The sequence below is a fragment of the Panulirus ornatus genome, chromosome 6 (assembly GCF_036320965.1).
Source record: "Panulirus ornatus isolate Po-2019 chromosome 6, ASM3632096v1, whole genome shotgun sequence".
NCBI classification, from domain to species: domain Eukaryota; kingdom Metazoa; phylum Arthropoda; class Malacostraca; order Decapoda; family Palinuridae; genus Panulirus; species Panulirus ornatus.
This window is the reverse complement of record NC_092229.1, coordinates 9164552-9187494: the sequence shown is the minus strand read 5'-3', so window position 1 is coordinate 9187494 and position 22943 is coordinate 9164552. Positions and strand designations below refer to the sequence as shown.

At 41.8% G+C, this 22943-nt stretch overlaps 2 protein-coding genes across 3 annotated transcripts; one reads left to right on the top strand and one right to left on the bottom strand.

Moving 5' to 3' along the window:
- Positions 1-2222: 2222 nt before the first annotated feature.
- LOC139749055 (lysosomal proton-coupled steroid conjugate and bile acid symporter SLC46A3-like) lies at positions 2223-10485 on the top strand. Its single transcript, XM_071662499.1, has 8 exons — positions 2223-2361; positions 5796-6026; positions 6594-6746; positions 7946-8525; positions 8655-8750; positions 8959-9189; positions 9414-9570; positions 9801-10485. Exons 2-8 carry the CDS (start codon positions 5865-5867, stop codon positions 10027-10029), a joined length of 1608 nt encoding a protein of 535 aa, XP_071518600.1. The 5' UTR covers positions 2223-2361; positions 5796-5864; the 3' UTR covers positions 10030-10485.
- Positions 10486-12178: 1693 nt separating this feature from the next.
- LOC139749057 (trypsin-1-like) lies at positions 12179-21758 on the bottom strand. Of its 2 annotated transcripts, none has more exons than XM_071662502.1 (4): positions 21604-21758; positions 16998-17193; positions 15753-16047; positions 12179-12480 (listed from the first exon to the last, which is right to left on the bottom strand). In XM_071662502.1, the coding sequence occupies exons 2-4, from the start codon at positions 17090-17092 to the stop codon at positions 12193-12195; spliced, it is 678 nt and encodes a 225-aa protein (XP_071518603.1). In that variant the 5' UTR covers positions 17093-17193; positions 21604-21758; the 3' UTR covers positions 12179-12192. The 2 variants fall into 2 exon arrangements, with proteins under 2 accessions (XP_071518603.1, XP_071518602.1); XM_071662501.1 differs by lacking the exon at positions 21604-21758 and adding an exon at positions 18971-19111.
- Positions 21759-22943: the final 1185 nt, after the last annotated feature.

Sequence of the window (22943 nt, the reverse complement as noted above, 5' to 3'; positions counted from 1 at the left end):
AATTACCACCTATAACTGCTCATTTGTCGAGAGTTTATAGCAAAAGTCACATCTTCGTTATAAGCTGATGATTTTTGAAGGGCCAGCCTCGTTAGAAGTGCTCATGACAGATCACACAAACGATAAAAAGAATAATAACAATTGCTAGGTTTGGCACTTTGCCTAATATCATATATATATATATATATATATATATATATATATATATATATATATATATATATATATATATATATATAGAAACAGCAAAGTGTGGAAGTTAGTTAGGTAATCAATGTATATGAAAGTTCCGTCTATACTGATATTTTTGCGTCCGCATTTGTGTTACGCTTATGGAGTGTCTTGTCCGTCCCAACATACAGATTCTACGACCGTGATATATATATATATATATATATATATATATATATATATATATATATATATATATATATATATATTTCATTATGCTTGATCGCGGTTTCCCGATTCAGCGGGGTAGCGTCAGGAAACAGACGGAGAAAGACCCATTCACTCATATACACATATATACATACACGCACACACATACACGTACATATACATACATATACTTATATGGACATGTACATATTCATATTTGCTTGCGTTAATCCATTCCCGGCATCACCCTGCCCCCACAGAAAACAGCATCGCCACCCCCTGTTTCAGCGCCAAGAAAGAGACAGAAAAAGGCCACGTCTGTTCACTCTCAGTCTCTAGCTGTCATGTTATGTATATATATATATATATATATATATATATATATATATATATATATATATATATATATATATATATAATATATATATATCTATCTATATATATATATATATATATATATGTATATAATATATATATATATATATATATATATATATATATATATATATATATATATATATATATATACGAGAAGGTGTAAGGTGTGTACAATAAGGTATAGCGTGAATTGTAGCGACGTGGTATACAAGGGCCGTCGCGCTGACAATGGAATGAACCAAGTTGTAAGGAGAAACCACGGAAAGGTCTGTGGCGACTGTCTGTGGAGAGGTTGACTCTGGTTTCAGTACATTATACATGACAGCTAAATAATGAATGTGAACAAATAAAGACATTCTGCGTCTGTTCCATGCTCTACTTTGGTTCGTGGAAAAATGCGAAGTATAAAAGAAAGTAAATAAATATAGAGAGATAGATTGGTAGAAATAATAACGTTTCGTTGTGAAATAAGACAAATTCACAGACAATGAAACAAAGTTTCTTCGCTAGCAAGGGTGACCGACCCACTTATCCTAAACTGCCAGTTTAATGAGTTAACTGTTCTTTCTCCGGGGTCTTGCGTCGTTCGGGTCCCCATAGAAACCTTGGCTTAGCCCCCACACCCCCTTAACCTGGCCCCAGTCAAACCAATACCCAAGAATACCCAATTCTGCTCCCACCGCTTCAGTATGACATGTTTACTCCTAATCATCAAACGAGTTGTATTTGTAATTTTCATATGACGGGACACGATTTCTTTCCCTACTGGCTTATATATCTCCTCTCATTGACTCAATACATCCTCTCATACCCATACCCATCACCTTTTCTCTCTCTGGACATTAGTTGTCTCCATTATTTTCATCAATTGCTTATGTGCCTCACTGTCCTCATTACTTTCATCACTCACTGATTCACTTTTTTCTATATATACCTCACTCGATTTGTCTACTGTGCTTATTAGTTTCATCACTCAATATCTGCCTCACTGTCTTCATTGCTTTCATCCTCACTCTTTGTTCATTACGTACTTCATGTCCTTCACTCCTCACAATTCATCTCAATGCCCACCCCCACTCTTATCATCACTCTCATCTTTCATTACCTTCCTCATTCACATTACTAACACTTCATTCTTATCACTGCATCAGCTCTCATAACCTATAGCATTTTCTTATAGTCTCTCTTCCTCCTGTCATATATCTAATATACTCATATGAATTGCTTCCTCATTGATTTCATCAACGGTCACTTCCCCTCATAATTCTTCTTCTCTCTCCCTACCGTCATACCCACCCCTCACATCGCTAACCCGGCTCCAACCTTTAAGAGCCCTTCCCAGCAAAGACCTTCCACGTTATAACCTTGCTATTCTCCTACTTTCCCCTTCATCCACTTAGTATAAAAGGTCCCTTGGATGGGTCGATGGGAGATTCCCGTTCAGTTGGTGCTGTGGGACGGAAGCTACGTGGACAACTTTTTTCTAACGCCAGCGAAAGACACAAGCACGTTCGGGTGCCTAAGCGCTGAGCGAGTGGGAGTGAATGAAACACGAAATTTCATGTGATCTAAGTGACTAAATATCATCGAGTGCATCAAAATGTAAGGGTCGGTGCATTAGGGTGTGTGGTTACAACTCTAATACAATGGTGGAGACGTTGTGTTGAACACAAACTGTACAACGATTCTAAATTAAGGTCTTTTTAATTTTCTTAATTTTGTTTTATGGTTCGACTGCAAGTAAGTTCTACTCGTAACATGCTTTCATTTCTTAAATTTGGAGAAATCATTACAGATTATGCTAAGAGAGAACGGAAATTATAAGAAATGTGCTTGAGTGCAGAAACAGAAATGCAACTGGAAAGAAGAGTTCAGGCCTTGTAAAGGTATTATCTAAAGTAAGAAACAACCAGTGTGAATCAATCCTCAGACATCACCGACATAAGCACACACAGTAAATCACTTACACATTTAACAAACAAAGCCTTTGTTGTTATTACAATTGCCCGTCAATGACTGACACAGCCCATTGCATTCTCACGGTGCTCGTTCTCGATATTAGAACAGTATCTGGGGAACAGAAAATCCTTGGAAACTGGTCATGGTATCCTAAATAAATACAGTTAAACTCTACGAACAATTCATAGAATTTGTAAGAAAGTCCTCAAACTAATACCAATTCCCACCAAACAAAACTAAATATGTTAAGAAGATTCCTGATGTTTGTTACGTATCTGAAAGTTTATTGATTGATTTATTCAGTATGATAGGCAACATCATTATGGGATGTCAGACGGCTCAAAATAACATTCGTAATCAATAGGTTGATAACACCGGCTGAAACATTTCTTTGAGTTAACTACCCCTTCCTACTTTCTTAATTGGTAATTATTTTTGTTTTTCGCTTTGCTTGCGTTTCCCACACAAGCGTTCAAATTATCAAAAAGTAAGTCACTTACCCGCACGTTTTTCGCAGTAAAGTAAAATCTATAAGTCATTTTTGCCTTCATCATAATATTTCTTATGATTACGATGTGACATGGCACGCCTGACAAGCTCCAATTTTCTCTTGCAAACTATGACTGCAGTATTAAACACCTTTATCACTGTCCATACACACACTGAATAAGTGTTGTATCTATTTCATCGTTATGAATAGGGCGCGTAAGGCAGTTAGATACGAAGCGAAAACATATTCTTAAATGTTATGGTAAGTTTAGAGCGTAGTAAAATATAATAATCGCAAGTTTTATTGGTATGTATATTCAGTACAACAGAATTCGGTACTAAAGTGTTCACTGTCGCATAATCATGTACTACCTGATACAAATCATACACTGACGTCTCATGAGCTATTATCATGGGAATGAATAATTTACCGGTCTTTCAGCCGTGCTTAATATCAGACGACAAGGGAAACTAACGTCTTTACTGGCGCCTATATCGGGTACTATCCGAACCCAGTGTGTTTCATGGCGCGTTATAAACCAGAGCAGATCACTGTATTTTCGGCAGCCTCATCTAGAATTATCCTGCTCTAAAGAATAAAAAGTTGAGTATTGACCGTATATTACATCGATGCATGATAAAAAAAAAATATAAAACATCTCAGCTGCACATTTTGTGTGTGTATGTGTGTGTTTGTTAAACACAATGAGCTAAATGTAGGCTATTATCACCCACGAATTTTTCTACTGATATATCTACTGATATATTGGAGGCAGTCGGCAAGCCTAGTCGCATGCAGGCTGTGACGAATTAACCTGCACTACAGAGACGCCGAGGTACAGTCGGTGCACTTCAGAGACGGAATCACATTCGTGACCACTGTTCCTTGGTAATGTCTTCGTACGTTTTACAAGCTTGCATGCAACCACATTGTGACATGCTATCTAATTTTCAAGCCTCACCCTTAACCCATCATTACATCACGCTACTTCGAAGTTTTCTCGACATTAGTAGCATGTCACTCTTTTTTCTTTTTTAAGGCAAGGCTGACCCCGTTAATATTTATGGTACACTTCTACAAATATTATTCTGGTCGTTCCATCGATGTGGTCGTTGATGTGGTCGTGTTCCTCAGCTGAGGTTCTGTCCCATCGCCTAATTTAATTATTTCCATGATGGGTGTTACTGCAATAAAAATACTTTCCATAAAAAGAAAGGCATATCAGTGCTTATCATGACTGCTGTGGGCATTTTTGCAATATTTACCAATGCTTCATTAATATTATCTGTATGCTTACGTTTATTCAATGGAAATATGAGCCATGGCAAACTCACAAAAAGTCGCAATACATGACTGTGAGTGGAAGGATGTTAACGTGCAATGGTTATCGATTTCTTAAGAAAAGGTCGTGTCAGTATAGAGAATGCAGTCAGAAACAGAGGAAATAAGAGGGTGTGAAAAAAAAAAAAAGACGAGAATAGAAGAGAAAATGAAGACTTCCACTTGGATACCTTAAACATACTGATATAATGAATAAAAAGATAAGACAGATGAGAGACTAGGACTTAAGAAAGACGGACAACCAAGGCATCTAAATTAGCATGATATGAAGCTTATAAACTTTATAGGGATACTTTTTACTTGGAACGTTATTCCTCACATTTCTAATGAAAACGGTGGTCATCAAAGCAAGAATGCAAATGTAAAATTTGAAGCGTTGAGCTTTCAACGTTTATTCAGATACGTGTGGAAGACCCAGATGAGATATTACTAAAATTCATGTTCTTGTAACCTTTCTCAAAATGTTAAATATGATTCTATTCTTGTTCGCTGTTTTCCCCCGTTAGCGAGGTAGAGCCAAGAACAGACGAAGAAAGGACGAAACTACATCTCCCCTATCTACAACCAAGCCCCACAGACCTTTCCATAGTTACCCCAGGCCGCTTCAAACGCCCTGGTTCAGTGCATTGACTGCACATCGATCCCTGTAGACCACTTCGTTCCAATCTAATTTACCCCGAGTACGCCTTTCACCCTCCTGCATGTTTAGGCCCCGATCACTCAAAATCTTTTTCACTCCATCCTCGCATCTCCAATCTAGTCCCTCACATATTCCTGATATATATATATATATATATATATATATATATATATATATATATATATATATATATATATATATATATATATATATAATGAAAATCTCAACGAAGGTGAGGGGTTGAACGAAATAGAATAGGTGAACAGATTTGCGCCTAGGCTTAATAAATGAATCATGTATTCATAAAAGAACCGCTCTCTACCTATACATACGTTTTCGTAGGTTACATAAGATTTCGAAAACTAATAAGAAAATCGATCATTTTTCTTGTGATCACGGAAACACTACAGTACCAAAATTAGAACAGTTCACAGTGGCGCATTAAATTGAACGATTGCAAGTACGTCTTAAATCATGTATACACAGAAATGCTGATTACCGCAATCTAAACCAACTGTCGAGTGGTTGAAATGAACTATATATATGTAACAATTATATATGCAAAGATGTTTAATTAGTATCTTAACACGGATATGTCCTCAACAGCGATCTACAACCTAAGCCTTCCTCGTCAGCCATATTTCGTACAGCGGGTCCAGCAGTCGTCCGGAGAGGATGCTGGGCGAGGCAGGGTCGGCCCTGGCGCGGGCGTTGCGCCTGGTGACGGTGGAACCCGTCCTTCTTATCGATGGCGCCTGCAACCAGGCGATGCTTCTCTTCATCGAAAACGTCCAGATGAACAAAATTTGTACAGTCAATCTCAATTACTCGGCGGAGGTAAGAAAGAGGTATAATGTTTTACAGCTTTATGGAAAGATAGCGATGCTGTGATCCAACAACAGAGCAGACATTGAGCGAGCTTGAATGGTCAGTATCGAGATTTCCTTTTAATACATAGATAACTGGCCTCTAGAAGCACACCACACAGTTGCCACAGATGTGCCTCTTACTAAGAGAGACCATTAAATACCATATTAAACTTTGTTGGATATAAGTGGTGTATCGGTTAGAGTTTCTGAATGACGCATTTACCGGTCGCCTCGGGTCGAGCGCATAGGTTCGAATCCTGGTTGTGGCAGTCGGTCCACAGTCAACCCAGCTGTTCATCCACCCTTAGAAGTTGGTCGACAAAATGGGTACTTGGCTCAGGCTATGGTATACGTGGTATATATATTTATGTATATGGCGTTAATGAGATGGCTTTGATTAGGGCCTCAGTTGCCCGTGCCGTCTCAACTAACATTAAAGAAAATAGCATAATGTTCTAGACATAAGCATAGATGAAGTATCTAGATGTAAGCACAGAGGAAACCTACCATTTGAGGAGCGGACGTCTCGTTGCAGGTGTGCGCCAACCTCTCAGCTCACCCGGAGGAGAACGTGGTCGTGCAGCGGGAGTTCAGCCTCTTCGCCTTCTACAACAGCATCATCATGTCGGTGCTGCCGCTTCTCTGCGTGCTCTTCATGGGCGCCTGGAGCGATAAGTACGGACGGAAGGTAAATATGAATAAACGCGCAGAGAAAAAAAAATGGTTTTAAAAAAGAAGTAAATTTGAGGGCATTGTAACCAAGAGGAATGCACTTTTTAATCCTATGCAAAAACGTCACGTAAACAGGGGTAAATTTGGAAAGATGATTGAATGATTTGGCAATTTTCATACAAGGGATCGAATCGGACGGTAGGAGATCTGAATACAAGGGTGGGCAATGTAGCAGTTGAGGGTATGAGGTATGGGATTCCTAATATTAATGAAAATGGGGAACAACTTGTCAAGCTGGGATTTGGAGGAATGGGCATTACTAGAATATATACTAATTGACAGGTACGCGGAGAGGTTGTTGGATGTGAACGTGCAGAGAGGATTAACGGCGGGATGTCAGTTCATTTCTTGGTGGAGTGGGAGTGTGAGAGTGCAGTGGTTTTAGGAAAAGAAGAAATAATATGTGCAAGAAAGAAGTGAAAGTGAGGATAGCTTGAAAAACAGGGAAGTGCATGGAAATATCGAGAAGGTGGGTGTGTGATGTCACCATGGTTGTTTAACCTGCTCTCAGAAAGGGAGGAGGACGATGATGCTGGGGGGGCCTTGGAGAGAGAGGAACATGTCTACAGTACGCTGTGGAAGGGGGACATGAGAGATGAGTCTGGAAGTGGAGTTAATGTGGTGTGGACAGACATGATACACGAGCGGAGGATGATATGCTACCAATGGGTTGAGCCAGGGCACATCAAGTAGTCAATGTAAATGATGATATAGTCTATATGATAGGCTCTGAATTCAGTGAATTAAACATGACAACAAAAGAAAGGATGAAAGTGATGTCATATAACGCGAGAGTTCAGGCGCTGCTTAGCTAAGGCGAGAGAAGCAATTAGCCACAAGAGCATAACACCAGAAATGCGAGAGGCATTGACCATGAGAGCAACTACCTAATTCAGATGTGCGGCTGCTGGAAAGAAAGAAAGAATCTCCGAGTGATAATAGACTCCATTCTTAATGGGGAGAAGGGAGACATGGGTCAGTGTGTTCTGCAGTCTGATTGTGGAAGGAAAAAAGTCGACGTCGCATTGCTAGTCGTATTTCTAGAATGATGTTCGATAAACTCATTTTCTACTATACCCCACTCTACTCATTTCTCACTCTACTGAAGAATCACGAGTGGAACTTTAAGTCGTCATTGTTTGTTTCTTCTTCCAGATTCCACTGTTGTTGACTCTTGGAGGACACGTGTTCTACGCTGGCGGATATCTCTTGAACAACTGGATGACCTCATGGCCTGTTGAAGGTATATATGTGGTGACCTTCTTCGAGGCCTTAGGAGGAGCGTATATGTGCCTCTTGTCCACCACCACCAGCTACATCAGCGACATCTGCACGGAGAAGACCCGCACCTCCCGTGTCAGTACGGCTAATTCGGTGTGGTACCTCGGTGGCCCGCTTGGTACTCTCATAGGTGCCATTGTCATCAAGTTCTGGGGGTATAACGTTGCCTTGGGACTAGTGTTGGCGGCCTACCTCGCCGCCATTACCTACGTCCTTCTCTTCATCAAGGAGAGTCATGGACCCTTCGCTAAGCAGTCCCTGCAGCCCAAAGGATCCATTAAGGAATGTCCTTTGAAGAAAGAAGACGTAAGGAAGGCGCGAATGTTCACCGACTTCTTCAACTGGAATCGGGTGTTTGAGTCCTTCAAGACGGCGTTCAAGAGGCGTGAGGGCAATGCCCGGGTTGTGCTTCTCCTCATCATCTTCTGCAACATGCTCTGGCGCATGTCCAGAGGTAAGTGTCCCGGGTGTATCATCCATGAAATACCAAATGATTGCATGATTATTGGTACTTAAGCTTACCGAAGCAGCTTCGAACCCTGCGCCAGCCACTGCCTCTCTCTTCACCTATAATATGTTGCAGGATTCTACATCTACATGTTCGTACGTCGAGTGTTGCACTGGGAAGCCACAGACTACGGCTACTGGGCCACCTACCGCAACCTCGTCGCTGCTGCTGGTAACGATTCCTTGGCTGCTTGAGTTTCACTGCTGTACATAAATGTTACGTCCACCTACTATCCTAAGTAAACAGTAAAGAGTGTTTTTGAACTTAAAAGATTGTCGAGAATGTTTGACTAAAGGTGGAAAAAAAAAGGTTCCTTTTGAACTAAATGTCATAAATGTTCAAGACCAGTAACACACGGAGGTGTGGATGGCATTGGCAGGTTCTCTGGTGTTGGTTCCTCTGCTGACGCGCCTGGTGTCTGTGACGGACTCCCTGTTGGTGGTGCTCGGCTCCGTCTCCATCATCGGCGAGTACGGCTGCTACGGCCTCGTCAGCGACATCGCCAAGAAGTTCTTGATGTGGCTGGGGCCACCCATGGGCATCATCTCCAACGCCAGCATCATCGCCTTCAGGTCCATGTCCACCAAGTTGGTCTCGGAGGAGGAGAAAGGTAAGTCACTTCACATCCAGTTCCTGAAGACAAAACTATCTTCCAGTGTCGGAAGTTCTTTGCCTAGCATTCCAAACCATCCAAAGAGATTCTGGAGATCCCGATGGTTCTGTTAACAGCCACCTGCATAAAACATGAGCTGAAACCGTCCTTCTCAGTAGCACGTTACAAGAGCATCAGTCCACATAGTATCCACAGGTATGACGCGGGTCGTATTTCCGTAGGTCGCATCAACGCCGTGATGGCCGCCATGTACGGCCTGATGCCCATGGCGGGCTACGCAGCTTACGCTCCCATCTACTACCACACCGTTGACAAATTCCCAGCGGCCCAGTTCTTCTTCGCCGCCGGCCTCAACGTCCTCATCATGATCATCTTCATGTGAGTTCCTCTCTCGATGTTGCAGCAACCAGATGCTATCGGCCATCCTGCATAGCTTTGTCATCTGTTCTTTTCATAAGCAGAGAAACTGGTGGAATTTACTTGGGCATAAAAGCGGCTCTCACTGCCAGACATATACAACACTGCAAGAGGCATTTACCAAAGTTAGATGTATTGTTACCTTTATAAACTGTATATCTTTTAGTAATACTGAGTTGTCTGTCTTACAGAGTGGTCCAGTTTTCGAGCATCTCTAAGGCAAGTTCTCAAGACACGGAGAAGGCCGGTTCTGTGGATAAGGGAGAGCGAGATGGGTCCAGACCTCAACCCAAGATATCCCTCACAGACATCCTTAACGCCCCTGCTGAGAGCCCCATTAAGGAAATGTCACCCAAGGAATATCAAGATTTCAAGTCCACTGTTCGGGAGGGAAACTCACTAAAATCTCGTACTTCGTGATGACGGACATAGACAATTACCTCGCAATACTTTCCCTGGTGAGAATATGTCCGACCAGCCCACCTAAAAATATTTATTGTGATAATGGTTGATGTATCTATGGAACAAATTGTGTAACAATTGTTATAGCTGTTTTATACCAGTACCTGTTAAGTTATGCTTTATTCCTACATTTAATAAAAACACAAATGAAGTTACGTCGTAACATTTACTAGTCTTGAGCCTTCAATTATTTTCTCACAGTCGAATGTGTTCCACCCAGGTTGATAAAGCATTAAGATAACGAATTTCTTTTTAAACTCTGTGGTGGCGCCCGCGTCCTATAGATATTATCATCTAACCGAGCCCTCTTACTGCATGTCGTATATCGTGTAATCCTAGTATAAACAGCTTCCTTACGTTACTTTCCCAAACCATATGCAGCAGGGTACTTGAAAAAAAATTCCTACACTTTTCTCACCATTGCGCATTATAAGTTGAAGTATGTCTTTATGAAAAAAATAACGCTCAGTTACAAGACTTTGTTTTACACAGAAGGTTCTAGTTGCGTTAGAACAAAGTAAAAAAAAAGGGGGGGAAGTAATATCCCTTGTGATAACACAAAGGATAACTTTAAACACAAGATGAACACATACGTTTGTCTCAGTACATTCAGACAACCGACTGATAAAATAATGTGTATACAAACGATAGCAGTAAATAGGATAGGGGCATTGGTTGTAACAGAACAGACAGTTCAAAGTGCATCGTAGCGCAAATGTATGACTTACACAGGACGCAAAGCGATACTAACGGTCTTACGAGCTCGACCAGCTACGTGATGCAAGGTATGGCTAAAGCAGAGCAGACTTCGGGTATGTAACATCAGGATATCATCAAGAATATTAGTAATTACTGATGATAAATTTCTCGATATCTCAAGAAGCTGGGCCTGAAATCCCTATTTCAGGGTCCTTGAAGGTGTAATTCTCAAATTTTTATATACATTATTTATATACCTTATTTCAGGGTCCTTGAAGGTGTAATTCTCAAATTTTTACATACATTATTTATATTCATTATTTCAGGGTCCTTGAAGGTGTAATTCTCGAATTTTTTTTTACATTATGTGGTATGGGGGTCAGTTCTGCGCATCATGTGATGAACATACGTAAGTTGCTGAAAGTTCTGTTTACAGCTGCAAGGTGGGGGCAGGTTTTGATAAGATCTCTCGGTATCAGATCCACGTTAACGCACCATATTATCTGAATAACATCGTCGAGACACAGGGAGGTATTCCTCCCGGTGGGTGGGAACGTGTTATGCCATACCAGGAGTCGGGAGTCATTCATTACTCGCCTGTATCATAGCCTCGTTTTGAGTATCTTTAGAGGAACAAGGTAGCTGGAGATGAACCATAGATAAGAGGATAGCATGATAGGTAATTAAGAGAATGTCCGTACATAGCCCCTTGTCATTTCAATGCTGACACCAATTATACATAATTATCTTGCCCATAACGGTACGAGAAGAAACTTCCGGAGATAAATGTGTCTGGTTTTCAAGCCGGGTACATAAACTTGGTCTAAATTTAGGACACCAATATATTGCTTTGGTAGATATGGTGTAAAAGTTGCATTAGTTACACAAGAGAACGTAAAGCACAAGTGAGTGGTTTTCATGAATCAACACTCGCCGTCGACAGTCATGTTAACAAGGTTACACTAAAAGCGATCTGGGCCTGGGAAGTAGGTAGGTGACAAACGTCGCAGTGCTGGCTCACTATCTCGCCGCTGTGTCCCTTCTGAATCCCAGGCTTAAGTATATACCTCCTCGGTCGGTGCTTGCCTGCCACCCACTACACTTTCTCTCTTCAGTGAGATCTCCCACTTAACCATCTCTTAAGGAGTGTTTCATTGCTTCGTATATCATCCTTTTTTGGTTTTTCAGTGCATGTACGTTTTGATCTGCAAGTAGACCTTGGTTACTTATCGAGCTTATAGGTCACATGACTCTGCATGCTATGACCGTAACTTTACGTTTAAACAGGTGTCAGAGACAAGTATATATATATATATATATATATATATATATATATATATATATATATATATATATATATATATATGGATCTTGTTTCACGTAAATTTCGTTAAAGAAAAAGAGCATGGTCATCCGAGAACTTTATTTAGTTCTAATCAAATGAGCTTCAGATTTAGCCATGTGAGAATCAATCCATTCTCTGAAATAGGCGACTTCGGTGTACACGCCCGGGTAGTTGGGTCGGGCGCAGCCGTAACCCCAGGAGGTGAGGCCGTGCAGCTTGCCCAGGCAGACGAAGGGGCCGCCGGAGTCGCCCTGACAAGTGTCCTTTCCTCCTTCTTTGTAGCCGGCGCACAGCATGTGGTCCGCGATGTCAGTGACGCCGTAGGACTCGCGGCATGTGTTGTCACTCACCACGGGGACGTCAACCTGACAAAGGTACACGGAGCTGTTAGCAAGAATGCCTCGTCCTCGCTGCATGAAACTTCAATGGGCATTCGGAGTTGCTTATCAGTCAGTCAAGCTCATTCTGTTCCTGAATGATATTAGGTTCATTACATATATACGATGGGGAATTAAACTCAAAGTGTTCACATTAATGATAAGATTATCATCAGTCAGGCCCAATCACAGGAATATCACCGTAAAACAAGATCCAATCACCTAACCATCTACTCTACCATCTAACAGCCGAATTAGCTTGCCTAAGTTAATTACCTTGACTATGGCAATCATCTAGACAATAAGAACTCCAATGATTGAAGGATTTCCTTAAATTTTGCTTGGTGGGAAGCCATCACGATAGTCCAGATAATTGCTCAGCGGTTCTTAATAATTCAGGCCTCGCTCATAACGCCCTCCGCCTCTTGCATCACAGAACAAAAGAGTGATGTCTACTGTGTCCCTAAATTATTAGACAGAGGGGTATGGATTTCCCATCACTTGGGATGGATGGCAGCGTGCCTCGGATGGAGAGTTAGAGCCGTATCACTGCAATTACTGGTTATTAATGGCTCTATTGACGGAGGGTCTCTGCAATGTCCTTTCGTGTGTCAAGATGGCATACATCACATCGCTTTATGTCTATTGTCTCTTAAACGATTTCCAGAGGCAACAATAGAGGAAGGTCACCAGAGGACGAATCGATGGCTTACGTGTGAATAATAATCTAGCGTTTCCTATAGGTATTCATGATCGAACTGATCCCAGCGTGGCAATGCGTGATGCTGATTCGGTATTAATTGTTTACACCAAAATGATAAACTAATTTTCTATTTTTTTTTATATACATTTCTTCCCGTTCTTCGCTGTTGGTCCAGTCCTAAACTAATACATATATGAACTTCTTAGTAGTAGATCACGTACTTTTCTGTCCACTTGCCCGTCCACTTGCCCTCAAAGTCTCTTTAAGGCAGAAAATCTCCACCACGTAAAATAAAAAAAAAAAAAGTGTGAAAATCTGTTTCTTGCTGTCTCCATCGAAGTCGCGATGTTGATCACATGTATTTGGAGATTCAGTGATGTGTGCATTGTTTCACATGATTACTAATTTGTTCACTTGCTTGTGTGTAGTCCTTTTGTTTACAGCCCCTTACACACCACTGTACAGAACATGTCAACCACATTTGTACGAGTTGTACCTGATATTCTTATTTTCTCCATGGAAGGCTTAATGTATGTCAGTCTTTCTCGTATTCAAAATACTTAGTTCTTTTAACATTTCAAACAACTATATAAAACGAAACAATATGAAGACAAACATAGTGAAACTTATTTTTCTGTCAAACGACAGTTCGTGATCAGATTGGCATTTTTTTTTTTTTTTTAACATTTTGCTTGATTCTCTTTTATGAGAATCTGGACTGACCTTAAACGATATCGTAGCATCTACACGAAAATTAGCCTGCGTTTCTTCATGTGAACCCACCCAACGTGATTCTTAACCGGCGAGTGAGAATTCAGATGCCATAGAATATATGATGCAAAATAAGATTTTTTTTTTTTTCACCGGCACGTTCAAATTTCCTTTAACTCCTTGGGGCTCTTTTACAGATCTTCGAAAACGTATGGGTGGTATTCTAGTTTCACCCAACATCCGCGTATTGGACTGGTTTCTCAGTTATCAATGTTTATGTTGTCAATTCCATTGCTACACGGGTGATGATGTGTCACTAACCTTCATAATCACGGATAACCCCGACTGCTCCAGGAATGCTGGAGTGATGGTGGCACATCATTACGACACCATCATTCACCATGGGTCTTGGACGGTGCCCCCACACCATTCCACCCCTACCCAAGGGGCGTCCTAAGGACGGCGCGGTGGCACGAAAAAACAGCAAATCGAACCAAGGTTCTCGGTAAGTTGTGCGGAGGAGTAGTGATAGAACTGTTGAAGATATAGTGTCTTCATAACTCTACCTGACTCACAAATGGCATACTCAATATTCCACGGCCCCTGCACACCTTGTCGCACACCAACACACACTTCCGTATACCATAGCTCCAGTCTTGCTGCAAACACACTTCGCACTCCAAAACTCCGTCCCAGCCTCGCCACGCACTCCTGAATACACCACGGCTCCAGCACTGCTAAATACTACTAAATAATTCCACAACTCAGTCCCTTCAACCTGGCAATACACTGCAGAAATTGAAATACATAACCAATAAACGGGAAATAAAGGACAAGGGAAAGTATTTTCGCATTTTGGAGAAAAGTGGAAATCCCGTCTTATAAAATGTGCCAGTTTCATGGTTACTGGGAAAGATATGAGAGGGGAAAGAGCTCCACAGCTTCGAGGTGTAAGGAAGTCTTCTAAACATACTCATCTCCACTGCGTAAGTACACGTGACCTCTGGACTGGACAACGCAGATCATCCATTCCCAATTGTAGGCTTTTCGATGTGCCTACCTTCCCTCTTAAACGCACTCGCCTTCTACACTTGCACATTTCCGTTGTCCAAGCTTATCTGATCTACAGATATACTTACCTCCCCCTGTCCTAACATAGCTGGACTCTAGACGCGCGCAGCTTACCTTCCCAAGCACAGTCGGTTTATGACTAAGAACCCCCGCTCCCGTAACGCTTCCAGCCTCTGCATTTGCGCACCTCTTTAGACCAAGCATTTATTCCCAGCTTGCACGCCTCCCTTTCCAAGTGCAGTCAAGCACTGGACGATCCTAAATTCTCCTTTCCAGGGGCAAGAATCTATTGACGGGCGCAACAACCCTTTCTTAACAAAGTTGACCGTCAGACGTACACACCTGCCTTCCCTGGGCGCGGCTGACCTCACCTCACCGCAAGTGCACTCGATCTCTCGACGTTTGCCCCATTCTTGCCCGAGGGTCAACCTCTCAATGTAAGGCTTGCAATGAAAGGATTAGTCCTGCCTGCTATACACGACGGCAGAGCAGACAGTGTTCGTGAAGGGCATCCAGTACTTCTACCAGCTGCTTCCCCATAACAAGTCTCCCTCAGGGACCACGAAGACCTAACGCAAGACTCCATCAGTAGCCACCATAACCAGTCCTTGAACTAACTATATACACACCATAACAGAATCTAAAGAACTTCCATGTACCTATCACGACCGATGACTGGGACTTCTTTGGTAGGTGTCAAGGCCAAGGCGTAGTACCCTAAAACTCCCTACATAGCGACCGATTCCCTTTCTAAGCACGCCCTTCGCGCACCTACCTTTCTGAGGATGTCGGCGACGCTGCCGCCCTGGGTGGTGGTGCCCCAGCCGGTGGTGGTACAAAGGGTGTTGACTGCCACCAATTCCATCTGCCCGGGAAGCTGGATGGGCTTGACCATGTCGTTCATAACCAGGGGCTCCGTCAGCTTGATGAGGGCGATGTCGTTGGTATTGGTGGAGCCGTCGTAGTGCTCGTGTAGGAGCAGAGCTTCAGCCTTCCTTTCCTGCTCATCTCCCGAGGATTCCTTCAGGTTGTACTCCCCGGCCACCACAGTGATCGAAGATTCGCTGTGTCTGTTCGTGAAGGGTAGGAAACAGAGAGCGATGTGTCATATTTTGTGTTTTGAAAACGCCATCCTAAAATTCTGGGGCTTGAAGCCCAGCTAATCCTATCCATTTGAGGAACTAGGTGGATTAGTATGCACTTCGTCCAGTCTTTGGAGATGACCTTTCACATATCCATCTCTTAAACTACAGTGCAAGCTTTAGTTAATATTCCCCAAGGAAGCTCTCGTTTCATGAGTGATACACTCGAGAAAAAGTCTAAGACTTTACGACGGGAACCCACACCGCCATCCTACTCCCTTAGACCCAAACCATTCCTTAACCCCCCCCCCCCAAAAAAAAAAAAATAGGTCCATCTATCATTTAACCTGTTTCTCTGTGCTCTGATCTATCCCTTCTAAACCACATTCATGACCTCATGTCCCAATAAATGAGCACATATCCATGTTCCACAAGTCCAGACCAACATCTCATGTCCCAGGCCACTGAATCCAATCCACGAAATATGATGCCAACACTCCCAACCATAACCCATCACTCGAGCCCCAGATTCAACACCTATTTATTCACACCCCTTGCCAGCATTACTTGCCTTTTAAGCCCATAACCCATGAACTACAATCCACAGATCTGGATATATACTCTGCAACCTAAAGCACTTGGTCCATATCGACTGGCCCTTACCCATCTAACCATAGCAACTCGCCCATCCCTCCTATAACCTATTGCATTTGGCCTATACACCCACAACTTGTAGTTTCTGGTCAATGGGCAAACAGCCTATGCCCGAAACCCATAGCTTCTGGCCCATAGGTAAGAACTCCCAGCACATACTCCGCCACTCTATAGGTCCTGCCTGGCCAATACCTCATAACCCTTACCCTCGCCAATATTCAGTAACCCAGTCTCTGGTCCATTCCTTTTAAACCATAATGTCTTAACACCCAGTGGTGACTCACCCGCTGACGCAATGACCAGCTGTGATGACGAAATTCTCATTCAGGACGGAGCCGCCACAGGAGTGGTACCTGCCGAAGATCCCGTTCCTCTGCATGGAGATCTGGTGCGGGAACTCTCCAGGGCTGGCCTCCTCCCCACCCACGATACGGGGCAGCTGGGGCAGCACACCGGGAATACGGGGCACGTGTGGCACGCCTGGGATACAAAAGAACACAAGTGGAACAAAGTTAGCGAGAGTCGTTGATGTAAGGAGCTGGGGACATTTGCGAACAAATGATAAGATACAATATATGGGTGGATGAAAAAGATAGCGTAACTAAGAATGAGCTGACTCGTCTGGAATGGACTAGTCAATATCCGAAAGTGCAGAGTTTACATTAATTGTTCGGCGAGCTGATCCGAAGTTGACCAACGTGTGTTCAATAACATTTCACTCTAGGAGATTATGAGAAATGAATACCAGTCATTATAACTTATCAAACGATGTTCTACAACATTTGGCATCGTTAATCATAGGATGTTGTACAGTGTCGCCATCACCGGTTGTGACAGCGATTGTCATTACCTACAGCGACAAAGGTTGCAACATAGCGTCTTCATTGCCTAGCGAATCACCATGTCGCCATTACAGCGACACTGTGTCATCATTTCACCCCGAGACAAGCTGTTGTGTACATGGATTTGACAGGCATTCTGAGGAGACAAACAGAAGCCTTTGTGTTACTTCATCGACGACTACAATCAGTCATGGGCCTACGCCTGTGATAAGTATTGCGAGTCCAGGCTGTGTTCATCCCCCCTACCCAACCCGTCGTGAGAATACAGGCCTGAGGACGCACTAGTGTCAGCCCAAGGACGCTTTCCCACAACACAGATACGATGTGCTTATCATGGTAGTCAAAGAGGGTGGTCCGTCTGCTAGTCTTGTCGTCTCTTGCCGACTGGTGATAGAGATAGTAATACTGACTTGACAGATTTACTGGACACCTTCCTTTCTCTCTTCCAGCAATGGAATCATGATTCTGACAGTGAAATGCAGCTGAAAAACAGATGCAGACGAATGGCAACAGAAACCGTGACAAAAGGCATGATGTTCTGGCTTAACCTTCACAGCCCTGTGATCGTGCAGCCATAAAGCAAATCAAAACTTCTGACGCATGAGCCTTTGATAGAATAATCATCATCGAGACCAACAAGCTGACTATTTCAGTCTGTCGCGGGAAATCGTGTCATAATTCACGCAGTTTCCAGTGAAAAACAAGCTTTACAGTTGTCATTTTAGATTACTGTGAAGGTCGTTTAGAAAATGATGGAAACACACAGAAAACGTTCGCGGTTTGCCATATACCTCTGTAATGACTAGACAGCTGTAGTAACACTTCGTTCTAAAAGCTAGTTCGCTGAAGCAATGCATCGTGCTGAAATTAGTTTACTGTGGAAATCATAGATTTATAAACTCAAATTCATCGAGGCAATGTGGCGCTAGATATTAGGTTGTAGGTTGCTGTAAAATTCTTTGGCTTTACTGAAATTCAAAGTCGTTGTTACAAAGCCTCTTTTAGGATTCCATAATTTTATAACTTTAATGCAGTTACTATTTCGATGTGGTAAATAATTCGTTTAAGACTTTCTCTGTAGTGACTACAACTTCGTTGTAACGCTGCTTCGTTGAAATTATAATTCATTATTTCACCATTCTGTTGTCATGATTTGTTTACTGACGCACGATTTCACTGGACTGATTAATCCACTTAATCAGTGATTTACCTCTTACGTTCACTATAGCGGACAGGCAAATGGAATTTACTTGTTCGTTACATTATAAGGAATTAGTTCCTGGTGCAAACCAGTTTCCTTTTGTATCTAGTTCGCTCTAGGGACTAGTTCACTCTAGTAACACCAGTTCGCTCCACTGATTAGTTTGCACCAGTGACCAGTTCCTAAAAGAGACGCGTTGGCAAGAGTGACTTACCAGCGGCGGCCAGCGTGAGCGAGACGGCCAGGAGAGCTACTGGGAGCATGGCGGAGATGGAGGGCCTGCTGGTCCCTCCGTCATTATATATATATATATATAACCTTCCATCCCTTCCTTCCCACCCCTCCCTCTACGGAGCCCCTTACCATCTCCCTCCAGCCCCTCCATGGGTTACACCCCCACCCACCCCTCCTTTATCTTAATGGGTTTGTAAGAGGGGACAGGATGGCGGGTTAAAGAATTGACAAGACAAGGTAGAAGCGTGTCAAGTAGTATGGTGCAAGTCTTCTGAGCAATGTGGGCATTTTTTGAAAACGTTTTTGGTGCCATTTATAAATTTCTGGCACACTTTGTGTGCCGCTTCTCTTCGATACGAACAGACCGGTTTAAAATCTTTAATCGATCATGCTGTTCGGCGTTTTCAGGACAGAGCTCAACTTTGTATACACTTTAACTTCACGCGTGGTTTGGCGGCGAGGGACATTAAGATTGGATAGTACGTTAAGAGTGTATGATCAAATCTGACTAGGTGTAAATTTTGGTTCTCCGAGAGTTGCCAGAATCTGTAAAGGCTGGTCACAACAGCTTTTTCCTGCGTGGATCTCTTTGGCTGATGTGATCTACTATCAAACCCCATGGGGAGCGGCGCCCCCCCCCCCTCCCGGGAACACGCACGCCTGACGCTGGATAACGAGGAGGTTCGTGGGAACATCACGAGAAGGAAAACAAAGCGAGTACATTGTCATCTGAGAAAGTCTGGCTGGCCGATAACATTGTTTATGTTTTGTGTCGACTGATTACATTATTTCAGTAATGGTGATACATTAAAATTACTAGCACCAAGCAACATTTCACAACTCTTAGGAACAAAGGGGGAAAAAAAAAAAGCTACGGGGCGCTGCGTCCTAATTACCTATCTGTTTGTGTCGGGGGAGAGAGAGAGAGAGAGAGAGAGAGAGAGAGAGAGAGAGAGAGAGAGAGAGAGAGAGAGATTCTACACTAGTGGAGCCCCATCTCAATTCTACACTAGTGGAGCCCCATCTCAAACTTTCGCACCTAGCGTACACCTTTTCAAACTTTTTTTTTTTTTTTGTGTGTGTGTGTGTGTGTGTGTGCGTGTGTGCTGAGGTAGATTTTTTTGGGTTGCAAGAAGAGTATGGAGAATGGATGGTGTGTAAAGCCTGCGAGGTGATGCCTATAACATTAGATATTCAATTGGTTGGGTGGTGTTTGTTGGATGTCCAATACCTGTGTGTAGTCTCTCGTCACAGTGAACATAACTATAATTATTTTAAAATCGTCTCATTCTATTATCATACCTTCCATTGGGTCTTTACATACATGTGCGAGCCGGAAATCAATCAATCCTCCGTATGTCTATTATGATTGTCAAGAACAAATACTGAGTGGATACCCGGCCTAGTTGCTCCCGAGAGCTGGCTGCTTGTGTGCCCCCACCGATAGCTAGACCACGCAATACTCGGCAAGCTGCTGCGTGCGTCACAGGATTATTGTGTGGCCATCAGAACTCAAGGGTGGGCAGTTTTGATACCTGGTTCTTTCATTCCACGTCCGAAACTTTGGAACTCTCTACTCTCTTATGTCTTTCCCAATAACTACGACGTGGCACACTTCAAGTCGTTTCTTTCTCCATGTCATAATTATCTCTATATTTCAATTAAGGCCCGGCCCTAATGTGGACTTTTGTCCCCGACTGGGGCCTTTCCCATGAAAAATAAGAAAAAAAAAATCGATGGCATTATGCTGGGCGCTACGAGGTTTACGAGTCCTGCTTCATTTCGGCCGATCATGTTTCGTTTTACATAACAGGCCGAGATCAATTACCAACGGAGTAACATTATTCATGATAACCAACGGTGACTATAATCAATTGAATATCTCTAATATACACAAATTTCGAGGGATTTCTTCCCAAATTATAACTTTTGATGCAGAAATGTTAGTGTGGCTTGTGGCATACAACTGATAGTAGCGAAATTATTGGCTGAAATTACAGTATCTGAACTCCACACTTGATCGGTGGAGATATGTGAAACAGGGTTAGGATTCATGTTAAAAGTCCGTATAATGTTAAAAGTCTATTCAATCTTATCATACCGGAAATCTTAGGTCTAGTTTCGACTAACTAAATAAAACACGCTTCTTTTAGTTTCAAATGTCAAAACTTTTATCATCTGCCTATCAGTGCTACTTGGCCCCTAACGACAAAAATTACGTAAATTAGTATAACTACTAATTTCCAAAATTCAGGACAATAATTTAGAGCACTTGCTAATACGAGTCGTAATATTATATCGTTAATTCCTGTCCGTGGGGTACGACAATTTGTAGTCTACAACTCGCAATAGCACAAATGGACACGTAAAATACTAACCCATTAAACGAACACTCTACAGATCGGCCACAGGCGAATTGATACCTCAGCCAAGCAGCTCAGCTTATCAAAACCCTGAACTGCTTCTTACCTGGGTTATAAAATGTCTTATTGGTTAATGCAAACTACAGGATAAGAGCTATATCCGGATACATTGGCGAAGAGTAACGAGTGGTAAAAAAAAAACTTATTGGTTACATGAAACCATAATGCACAAATAAAATTCAAATCCTACCTTACATAACGACTCAGTAACCCTTATATTTATCAAAAATCTTCTGGGAGCCTTTTAAGGAGAATATCTTCTGGTAAAAAGCAGATGAGGAGAGATAAAAAGTTGAAAAACTGTAGTCTCACACGACAATCGGCTGCGTAAGGAAGGTAAACATGTGGTAGAGGTCGTTAGGGAAGCGGTATGTTATCAACATTAGAGTAAATAAATACCTACCTTCCCTCTACGATCTCCGTTACCAATTATACCCCTTAATGAATGTATAAAAATAACATTCATAAACTTCCTATCAACAACAAATCCATACCGGAAAGTAACGTACAAATATTTTCAGGCAACTTACTGCACAGAGAAAATGGCTGTGTTTATATGGATAACTACACAAAATTGTATGAGACAACAATAGTGTGACATTTATATTTCTCAATTGCTTGAGCTATTTCAGTATCGATAAGAGTTAAAATGTAAGACGTGACCATATTTACCAATGTAGGCAATACTTTATCGCTGTTATAAAGCATATCTAGGAATCCTTGAGGAAATATTCATCAAATATATTCAACTGAATTCAAAATAGTATTTTGCCTAAATAAATGAAAGTTCAGGGATGCTTTATTTAGCCAGTCAATACTTACATCTTGTATATCATATGTTGCATTCAAATCGCATTTATTGAACCTGTTAGTATAATGAGTTCATCCAGTTTTGAAAAAAAAAAAAATGCATAATTACCGTTTTCTGATCACGAAAGCCTTCTTTACTCAAATACAGTTCAAGTTGTCTTGTCACAAGAGAATAAAGTAGCAATATTCTCAAAGGAATTGCAAGGTTATGAGGTACGTTGTTTGCATAATACTTATCAGAATATCACTTCAAATGATTTTTTAAACCGGTCACTTTGTGCCCCAGGTATAACGTTACGGATTCGAATGAACCTCCTATAGAAACCATGTGATTGATAGTTTTTTACAAATTTCCGCCAACAGAAAAAATACAATTGGATACCAGAAACCAAAAAAAAAAAAAAAATACATTTACGCTACGAAATGTCCAGGGCCTTTAGATAAAGTAAGATTAGATAACAGAATAAGACAATAGTAGTGAGGTAGGTTTTGGAAGGAAATATCATTTTCGATTAATTTTTTTCATTTTGTTTCATTTTATAATTGTATTTGCAGCAAATTTATCTGACTATCCAGGTGATATCTGAGAAACTTTGTATTTCATTCGTTTGGTCTCCTTCCTTTGCCAAATATACATGGAAAAAAACTCTGGCATAAGCCTATCTACAGTATCCATATATATATATATATATATATATATATATATATATATATATATAT